A 10,654-nucleotide genomic window follows, 5' to 3' on the forward strand; every position below is an offset into this window, starting at 1 on the left:
TTTTCAATATTTTTTATTAAAAATTTAACACATAAATTTTATTATAAATTAACAACTGTCGAAACTATTTTTTTTTGAAAACGGGAATCGACTTTGTTTAAGAATGAAAATTAAAATGGGAGTCGCCACCGATCTTTATTAGGTGTGATCGGATCACCTTTGTTCTAATAAAACATTTTAGTTTACTAAAACGACATTTTTGGTCTATGAAACTTGAGAGAACGGGTTCGGGAGTCGGTAACGTGCGAGGAAGGGTTAGCACCCTCGTCACTCCCAAAATTGGTACCTAATCGATTAATTAACGTCTTAATGTCGAAAGTTGAAAAGATTTTAAAATAAACTTTAAAATACGATCCCTTTTTATGAATGTTTGGATAACTTGAAGTGGATATTAAGATTCTTTTGTTTCAAAGAAATAAAATATCACATCCAGCACGTAGGACACGACATTTCAAACCTTCGATACCAAAATCATCTCGTGATTTCCAAGACTCATCCATTGAAATTTTAAAAGGTTATTCAGTTATTTAGGTCAAACGAAAAAAATCGAAACCCAGCACGTAGGGCACAATCTTTTGAATCCCCAAAAACGGGATATTGCCTTTATTTTATTTAAAAATCATATATTTTGAAATTTGAAGGGATACTTGGTTATTTAGGTTAAACGAGAAAAATCGAAATCCAGTAAGTTAAGTCACGATTTCTCGAATTTCTAAACATCAAACATCGCCTTTGTTTTATAAAATCGACTCAAAATACATTAGTTTGACTTGAAATAAAGTGGAACCATTGATTTTGGATAAATAACTTGAAAACTACAATGCGACAATTGCGAATGAAAGGCGAATAAACATGGAACAATGTACATGGATAAGATACTATGCAAATGGGTGACAATAATATGAAAATACGAACGAACGAATTATAATATACACAATGATAATAATCGCATAACATACGTTACTTAAATACCAACATTAATAATCAAAAGAATGAAATAAACAACATGAAACCCTTTAAAATAGATAACGAAACAATTTTAAATAAGTAATACATAAAAACAAGCTCAAAAAAGATGTTATAAAAGCAATTTTAAGTGAATAACATAAAACAATTTAAAATAATCAACATACAAAACAATTTAAAGTAAAATAAAGCGATTTAAAATAAATAACATATAACAATTTAAAAGAACATATAAAAGGTCTAAAATAAATAATATAGAAAAAAATAGTAAAGTAAATAATATACATAAAATAAAAATATTTTAATATAAATAATATATATAAAAATAAATAATGTATAAAGAGTTTAAGATACACAAATAAATAAATAAGGGAAATAATTTGTAAAAGATTGAAAATAAATAAACAAATGGAAATAGGAATGAAATCATGGATGAAATTTAAAATCAAACACGTAAATAAATAATAATAATAATAATAGAGGTAAAATATAGAAATACATAAAATAATGTAAACAGAGGAACTTAAATTATTAAAGAAGGGTTGAAAAAGAAAAAGAAAAATAATAATAATAATAAATAAATAAGTAAACAAATATATTGTAAAGTAAAATAAAAGCAAACGCATAATAAGAAACAGTATTAAAAAATAAGAAATTGAAGTGAAAACTAAAAAAGATTTGATAAAAAAAGAAATCTAATGTGTAAGTGTAGGTAAATCAATAAATATGAAAATAAAATAAAATACAGAGGGTTGAATTTAAAAAAAAAATAGTTTTGAAATTGTATCTAGAGATATAGATAAATTATAAACGAAAATACATATGTATCTTAGATAAATATGTATCTATATATAAAATAATGGCAACAATATTGCAATAACCATTGATTTAATAGCATGATAATAAAGCAATTAGTTAAATGCGAAAAATTACAGAAAATAGTGATAATAATATCAAGTTAATTCATTTAACAAATAAATAAAGAAAATAACAAGGAAAGGACTAAGTTGAAATCAAAACAGAATTAAAAGTATAAAATCTAAATGTTAAAACCTCATAAGGATCCAAATGGAATGCGCGTGCAAAAGAAGGGGACTGATTGGGAAATAAACCCAAGCTCTCAAAACGCAACGCTTTGATGCAGATCCAAATCAGTCAAGGGCAAAATACATGGGGCAAAATCAGAAATATAAAAGAAATTAATAGGATTGAATTAAATGAAGGCGAAATGTCGGAGGGACTAGGGGTGGAAATATCTCAAAAACAATGAAAACACGCCGATCCCCACCCTCTGGAGCGGGTCAAATTCGGGTTGCCTTATACGACGTCGTTTTGGGGCATTTTAAGCCATCTCAAAACAACGTCGTTTTGATGCCTTATATAAGCCCCATTTTTTAAAAAAAATCTTCATTTCAGCCCTCCTTCCAAAAAAAAAAAAGAAATTTTGCTCTCCCCTCATTCTCTTAAAAACCCTATAGGCCGGCCAAGTCTCCGATGGACCACCACTGCACTAGTCGCCGGTTGCCGGCACCTGCGCCGCCGTATACGGCGGCCAAAATGTAATTTTTTTTTTACTCTTATATATATACATATATACATATATAAACAGTTTTGAATAAAAAAATAAAAAAAATAAAGAAATATATGTGCATACACAGACAATTTCGAAAGAAAGGAAAATAAAGAGAAAAAATAAAAAAATAGAAAGACCCACGCTTTGAATTTGTTTTGGTTTGCTTCTTTGTATTTTTATTTTTTTTCTTCAAAATCTGTCCAAAAAATACATCCATCCTTTCATGGCTTTTACAGCCAAATAAATACAATATATTTCATTATTTTCTTTCATCTCTACTACTGTTTCTGCTATCTGCCTCTGTTGTTTCTTTTTCCTTTTCTTTGCCTTGTTTACAGGTGCAGCAGAGGAGGGGTCAGGTCTCGAGCGCCGAGTGCGCTGTGGAGGCAAGTAGAGGGCGCGGCTAGGGTTTTTGCTTTCTTTTTTTTGGCTGAAATTTGTTTAGGTTTTGGGCCTATCGGGCCATTAGGTTTTTTAGTATTTGGGCTTCTATTTTTGTCATTTTTGGCTGTTAATGAACTATGGATTTATTATTTATTTTGGTTCTGTTGGTTTGGGCTCGGGCTGGGCAAATAGGCCTATTATAACAACCACATTTAAAAATTAAATTACTTAAAATATTAATTTCAATTTTTAATTTTTTTGAATGGTTACTCAAACATACTTTATATAAAAATAAAAATAGCTAAAAATAGCATGATACTAGTTTATCAGGTTGTGCTTTGATAAGATATTATATCTGCAACATTAAACCAAATGATTAACTTTTTGAGGTTTGATATTTATTTGTGTGTATAAATTACATAAAAATATAAATATTATATAATTAAAAAATTAGGTTTAAGTTAAAATATATCTTAAGTTATTGTACTATTTGTAAATTTAAATTTTAGTCTATTTATTTTTATTTTTAAAAATTTAGTCTCTTTATTTTTCAAATTTTAAAATTTAGATCTAACTGTTAACACTATTAAAAATATTTTTTTTAAATTCGAGTCCATTACAACATAATTTTTTTAATTATATTGCTACCAAGTGAGTATTTTTCATTTCAAAAAATTTAACAAAAAAATTAACAATGCTAACTATTGGATATGAATTTTGAAATCTAAAAAATAAAAAGGACTAAATTCTTTAAAATAAAAGTACAAGAATTAAATTCAAAAATTGTGAAGAATATAGTGACCTATAACATATTTTAACCTTGAATTCAAAATAAATCTCTGCAACATATTTTTATACCAGACGTGTTTTTTAAAAAAATATTTGGTACATTAACAATAAAGTTTTTAGACTCTACAAAGCAATATTAAAAAGTTGAAAAATATCCTATAAAATATAATAAAATATTAAAAAAAAGATGTATGACAATTTTTTAAAATTACTTATAGAATAAAAAATATACTATTAATATACCAATTACCAACCATTATTTTTTTTCTTTTCTAGATCCAATGATTTGGGGTTTTCTTTCATCAGATTCAAACAGAATTTTGTTTTGATAAGAAAGTTTAATTGTTTGATTTTATCTTATATGAAAACTTCGATTATTTTTATTTTATATAATCCATATAACTATATATAAAAAAGAAAAGGACATGCATGAGGGTTTCTTTTTCATCTTAAAAAATGTTAAATTTTAATTTCGGTCCACTTATTATAATATTTAATTTTTATACTCTCATTTCTAATATAATTTGGTTCATATATTTTTATAATATTATTAATTAGTGTTAATAATTAATATAATTAATTTTTTAATTAAAATATTACGTAGTCATATATAATTTGAATGCCTAAAAGTAATATTATAAGACAATATTTAAATTTCAAATTTAGCACCTAAACTATGTTAAAACTTGAGATTTAATCTATATACTTTAATTTGTGACATAAATTTATCTCTCTATTTTTATATTGTTTTTAGTTAGCCTAAATTGTTAATATTCTTAACTATTTCAATCAAAATGTTAATGTCAATTTTTCTTAATAACACTATTCCAATAGAAAAATATATATTTTATCATCACAAATTAGAATGGACGTTTTTAAGAATAAAAATCCTAAATTGTATTTTCAACGTTATTTTTATTTTTACATGATTACCAAGTGCATATTTTCTTTAATTTCAAAATGTCACAACTAGACCGAGATTTTTAAATCCGAAAATTAGATAGATTAAATTCTTAAAAATAATAGTAGGAGACTAAAATCCAAATGTACAAAGTGTGTAACGATTTAAAGCATAGTTTAACTTTATTATTTTTCCTTTAATTTAAATTTGACACAATCAAATAATCAACCTTACAGGGAGCGTGGGTTGAAACTAGAGTTGTTTATGGGTCGAGTTGGATTGAGTTCGGGATGGGCCCTAACCAAATTTTAGGCTTGATTGATAGGCACGGGTTTGGCCTGAAAAATGGGCCTAAATTTTTGCCCAAGTTTAGCCTGAATAAAAATGCTAAAACTCAGGCCCAGCCCGACCTGTCCATATTAATTTTTTTTATTTTTTATTTTTTATATAAAAAATATAATACACTAAATATACGAAAAATATTAAAATATCCCAACAAATTGAAAATAAATTAAAAAATCTTTATACTTAAATAACACTAAAATAAGTGTAACTTAACAAACAAATTCCTTTAAAATAGTAGGAAAATAAACAATAAAACAAGTGTTATACAATATCTAAACATTAACAATAAAATAATACCAACATAATAGTAAAAAAATAGTAAAATTATGGTAAAAAGTGAGAAAACAACAGCAAAACACCAATTCAAAACTGAGTCAAAAATACCTTACTTAAGGATTAACCCATGTTTTAAATAAACTTTACTTTTTGCCCAAATCTATTTTTCGATCTTATAATTTTATTTAAACCCCTATATTTTTCGGAGGGAACCCAATCCGACCGTGGACAGCTGCAACCATATTAGATTAAAAAGTATGACGCATTGATTTAATTTAATTAATTTTACCCCTGACAAAGTGTAGTTATGGATTCAGTCAAAGTGGCATGATTCTATATAGGAACACTGAATTGGGCAGATGATTTGCCTCCATAAGTTTAAATATTATATGATTAAATAAAATTATAAAGTTGTCAGTATAATCCAAAATGACAAAATTATGAAGGTCAGCTGCGAAATGTTTAGGTTCTATTCAACCAAAAAATAAAAAAAGAAACTTATGTTTCTACAAATCTTACTGAATCACACACCTAAAAGAAAAAGAAATAAAGATAAATATATATTGAATTGCTTGGTGTAGTTCCAATTCGGGGGTAGTTTGCAACCTGGCAATAATGTAATCCATCACATTTACTTCTCCACAGCTACACACTCCTCCTTTTTGCTCTTCATAAATCTTCTTCATGTCTCATTTTTCTTTTAAAATCCTTTCTTTCTGGGTATTTTCTGATCTTTCACCCTTTCTCCTACAAATCCAACATGTTCTTCCTCAGCAGAATCTAAAAGTGCATGCAGAAGAAAACTAATTTTAGCTTTCTTGAACGGAATGACAGACTCCAACAAAGTTTCACAGATGGTTTGGGATCAGGTTCAGTCGAGAAGTTCTTCAGGCAACCACCCACTTGTTTCTGGACACCCGAACCGACCTATTCCTAAGCTCATGGTCTGCTCCATCCTCTTCGTCTCGCTTACTTACCTTCTCTACACTCTCAAGCTCTTAACAACCTCTGCTCAACAAACCTTCAACCATACCCCATTTACTTCCTATCTTCGTCGCTCTACAAGCTTCACATCTGCACCCTTGATTCTCAATCAGACGGCTGTGACAGCTCCACCCCATCACGGCGGTCGTGATGTCCGAGAAAAACAAAAGGTAGTAATGCAAATGGAACAAGCTCCACCGAAGCCAAAGCCGACGGAAATTCACGACGTGGTCTTTGGAATCGCGGCTTCTTCCAAGCTATGGCAGCAGAGAAAAGAGTACATCAAGATTTGGTACAAGCCAAACCAAATGCGTGGTGTGGTTTGGCTGGACGATCGCGTCAAATACTCTGCCCAAGACAACCGAACCCTTCCACCGTTTCGAGTCTCCAGCGACACTTCCAAGTTCCCTTACACCAATCGGAAGGGTCACCGTTCCGCGATTCGGATCTCGAGGATCGTGACGGAGACTTTGAGGATGAAGATGGATAACGTCCGGTGGTTCGTGATGGGCGACGATGACACCGTTTTCATCACCGCTAATCTGGTCAGGATTTTGAGGAAATATGATCATACTCAGTATTATTACATCGGAAGCTTGTCGGAATCTCATATTCAGAACATTTTTTTCTCCTACGGCATGGCTTACGGCGGCGGAGGCTTTGCCATTAGCTACCCATTGGCCAAAGCCTTGGCAAAGATGCAAGACCGGTGTATCCAGAGGTACCCCAGCTTGTACGGCTCGGATGATCGAATGCAGGCTTGTATGGCTGAACTCGGTGTCCCACTCACCAAGGAACTCGGTTTCCACCAGGTCGGTGACTCAGTTTTATCACTTTTTTTTTTTGACTTGGTAAAGTGCATTGTTATGGGTTGTCCAGCTTTTTCTGATATAAGTTCAATACTTAAATGTTTATATCTAATTATGTTTTGGGGTAAGTTAATCATGTTTGAATGTAATGCTTAAGCTAAGTTAATGAAGTGTAATGAGAGTAGATAATCATTTCCCGATATGTAAAGTTCCGGTGGCGCTGCCACATTGGGCGGTAAAGCAGCGGTTAATGCACAATAATTTCAGTGTCATCCGCCTGGGGTGGGTGATTAGTTCAGTGCACATTTTTCGTCTTAGACGTGGGTGAGAAGGTGGAACCCACGTGTTGATAGGGTTTTAGACCTGGTTTGGTTTTGTCACAATTATGTCGTATTTTGGTCAGTCGATATTCTGGAACGTGGTTGCCACGCTCTTTTGACTGTAAGAAAAAGGTCCTTCAAGGAACCGGTGGAGCCAAGCCCCACACCAACTCCCCATATATTCGTGGCGCACATGAGTCAGTTGTTTGAGTTGTGTGCATTTGTAGATCAATTGTCTTTATCTATGAGATATATTCCATGTTAGTACTCAAAGTGGATGATTTCTTGCTGGTTCCACTAATGTTAATGCTATTACTTTTTTACTTAAAGATTTTGTCATTGAAAACAATATCTGATTCTAAGTTCATTGCCTATTGGTTTATGCATTGCAATCAGTATGATGTGTATGGGAACTTGTTCGGACTCCTCGCCGCGCATCCAGTCACTCCATTGGTATCACTACATCACCTTGATGTTGTTGAGCCAATTTTCCCCAATGTGAGCAGGGTTCAAGCCCTTCAGCGCCTTATGTTGCCTACAAAATTGGATTCCGCAGGGATCATGCAGCAGTCCATCTGCTATGACAAAACCAAGAGTTGGACAATTTTGGTTTCATGGGGTTTTGCAGTTCAAGTTTTTAGAGGGATCTTTTCACCACGGGAGATAGAAATGCCTTCGAGAACATTCTTGAATTGGTACAAAAGAGCAGATTACACAGCATATGCATTCAACACTCGCCCTGTTAGCCGAAATCCATGCCAAAAACCTTTCGTGTTCTACATGTCAAGTGTGAGAATGGATTCTGAACTGAACAAAACTGTGAGTGAATACGAGCGACACCATGTTCCTCATCCTCTTTGCAGATGGAAGATGGCTAATCCTAATGAGCTTGAAACAGTGATCGTACATAAGAAACCGGACCCTCATTTGTGGGACAGAGTAAGTTGCATTATTTGTTACTTCATTTGCACTTATTCTGGAAAAGGTCAATCTCTAATCAATTATTCTTAAGATTTTCGTCTAGAGTACTGACATGGCTATGGGGTTTTTTATTTGGCAGTCGCCTAGGAAAAACTGTTGCAGGGCTATGGAATCAAAGGAGCGAAGAAGGATGGTGATAGATGTGGGTGTATGTAAGGATGGTGAGGTGAGTGAAATATAGTTATTAAAAGTTGATTGATTGTTTTTATACAGTTTCTTTTATTTATGTTTACTAATTTTATGTCCCCCAAATCATCATCTGTATGCAAGAGTAGAGACAGTGTAAATGGGGAAAACCAAGGTACTTACATAGATTGTGTAAGAAAGTGCAGCTGCATACAATTTTAGACCTTCATTTAGTGTGGGAGCAATGCTTTTGATAGTAGTGGTTATTTACATCCTAAATAAACATGTAGAAAAAAACATGTCTTGCTGAAGCATCCAGCGACCAGAATCATATGTTTGATAAAACAGACCAAGCCATGTAAAAACAATGAGGTTGACTATGATGTTAATGCGGTAATATCTGTATGTCCCTAAGAAAATGAGGCCATTCGAAATCGAACGTTACTAACGAAAGGAGTAAAGATCGGAGTCTCAGTGAAAAAAAGGGCTGATACTTTTAATTGACAGTTTTAAATAAAAAACTTTGGCAACAGTCGACGTGATAAAAAAGAAATGCAGAAGAGGCCAAAACTAAAACTCGCATGCAAAGTTAGAAACTAATGTTGCAGACACCGTTTTTTGATGATATTACCAGTGTCCCCCCCCCCCCCCGAAGTACAATTCATTCAGTCGTGGAAGAGAGAACATGGATCATTGGATTCCAGAGTATGAAGGTAAAGTTTTTGTGTGGCATGTTTGAACAAGTTAATTGAAATCTAGGCACTGAACCCTAGGGATGGGACCACAAATGTGTTTAGTAGCATCTGCAGACATCAATGTAGCAGTAGTGGAGTAGAAGAAGAAGATCCTTTGATCCAAGACAGGGGACGCTTGGTTTCGTTGCTGGGAGTCTGTTTATTAATTGATGATTACTCCAAAACCCAAACCCAGTTAAGGAATCTTTAGAGGTCCACCTGCTCCTCTTTTTCATAAATTATTTAAATATACGTCATTTGGGCTTTGAATTTGACAAAATTTTTCAGTTCAAGTTAGGTCTTAAACTTGGCAAATATTCCTACACTGAAACTTGAACTTAATAACTTTTCTTACATTGGGGCTTGAACATTTTTTAGTTCAAGACTCTAAACTTGACATTTGTTTTCATGTTAAGACTTGAATTTTAAGATTTTTAAAGATTAACTTGGATAAAAAAAATTTGAAGTCCTAATGTCAGAACATTTATCAAGTTTAGGGCCTAACTTGGACTAAAAAAAATTTAGACTCCAATGTAAAAAAATTTGCCAAATTCAAATATCAAATTTAACCTTACATAATATTAGAAGAAAAAAAAAGCAACAAGTCCCACCCTCCAATTTTTCTCCTATCTTATTCTGTTGTCTGAAATTTTCGTATGGAAATTATTTTCTTTATTATACTTTGGATTGCATTTTAGTCTCTTTACGAAAAAAAATAGGTACCTTAACCTCTGTACGTTAGATGAGTTGTAACACCCCAAACCCGGCCCAGACGTTATGGCCGGATCCGACATGCCACATCGAAGCGTTCAAAACATTTTATATTGTTGATCCAGAAAAACCTACTTAGTGTTTTAAAAGATAATTTCATTATACGTTAAAGTGAATGGAAGCTGTGCACCAGGTAGGAAACCGGAAAAGAGGAGGTGAGTCTATCAGACTACTTAAGTACCAAGCTCCCTTCGGATCCAATCCTAGACATGCACACCGCCATTGCCACACCTTAACGTCATGTATATTTCTAGGAAACCGATTTGATTAAGTCATTTTTAGGAAAAGTGATTAATTTTGGAAAATACTTTCATTGCGGAAGCTTTGCTTGTTGTCGTGTTATTTTGAAATCAATTGTTGTTTTTTTTGAAAACGTGCCCTAAAGCTATCCAATTTCAACAGTTAAAATAAGTAATACCTATCTTAGTAATACATATTAAAACCATAAAAAATAATTAAGCGGCCTTATTACATTTAAAAACCCAAACCTCAACGTAAATAATAGGATGTCCAGTTCACCAGAAGAAAACCAAACTTTCAGAACGGGTGGCCACTCCGAATTCCCTCACAGCTCCAAGCCCACTATGGTTGGGGATTTCCTGCGTGGATGAAAATAAAAGGGGTGAGTTTGGGGAAACTCAGTGTGTAAGGAAAACCTATTCAAAGCCCAAGTCAGCTCAAGCCTATTGGGCCTA

The 10,654-nt window shown here is 32.4% G+C and overlaps 1 protein-coding gene across 1 annotated transcript; it reads left to right on the forward strand.

Moving 5' to 3' along the window:
• Window positions 1-5,676: 5,676 nt before the first annotated feature.
• Window positions 5,677-8,683, forward strand: LOC107947819 (uncharacterized). The gene is made up of 3 exons (XM_016882338.2): window positions 5,677-7,030; window positions 7,744-8,286; window positions 8,408-8,683. Exons 1-3 carry the CDS (start codon window positions 6,062-6,064, stop codon window positions 8,507-8,509), a joined length of 1,614 nt encoding a protein of 537 aa, XP_016737827.2. The 5' UTR covers window positions 5,677-6,061; the 3' UTR covers window positions 8,510-8,683.
• The last annotated feature ends 1,971 nt before the right edge of the window (window positions 8,684-10,654 follow it).

Source organism: Gossypium hirsutum, chromosome A08, assembly GCF_007990345.1.
Source record: "Gossypium hirsutum isolate 1008001.06 chromosome A08, Gossypium_hirsutum_v2.1, whole genome shotgun sequence".
NCBI lineage: Eukaryota > Viridiplantae > Streptophyta > Magnoliopsida > Malvales > Malvaceae > Gossypium > Gossypium hirsutum.

Coding starts and splice junctions, on each gene's coding strand:
- LOC107947819 (XM_016882338.2), top strand. CDS start 6,062: ATGACAGACTCCAACAAAGTTTCACAGATGGTTTGGGATCAGGTTCAG. Junction 7,031..7,743: donor AGGAACTCGGTTTCCACCAG/GTCGGTGACTCA, acceptor CATTGCAATCAG/TATGATGTGTATGGGAACTT. Junction 8,287..8,407: donor ACCCTCATTTGTGGGACAGA/GTAAGTTGCATT, acceptor TTTATTTGGCAG/TCGCCTAGGAAAAACTGTTG.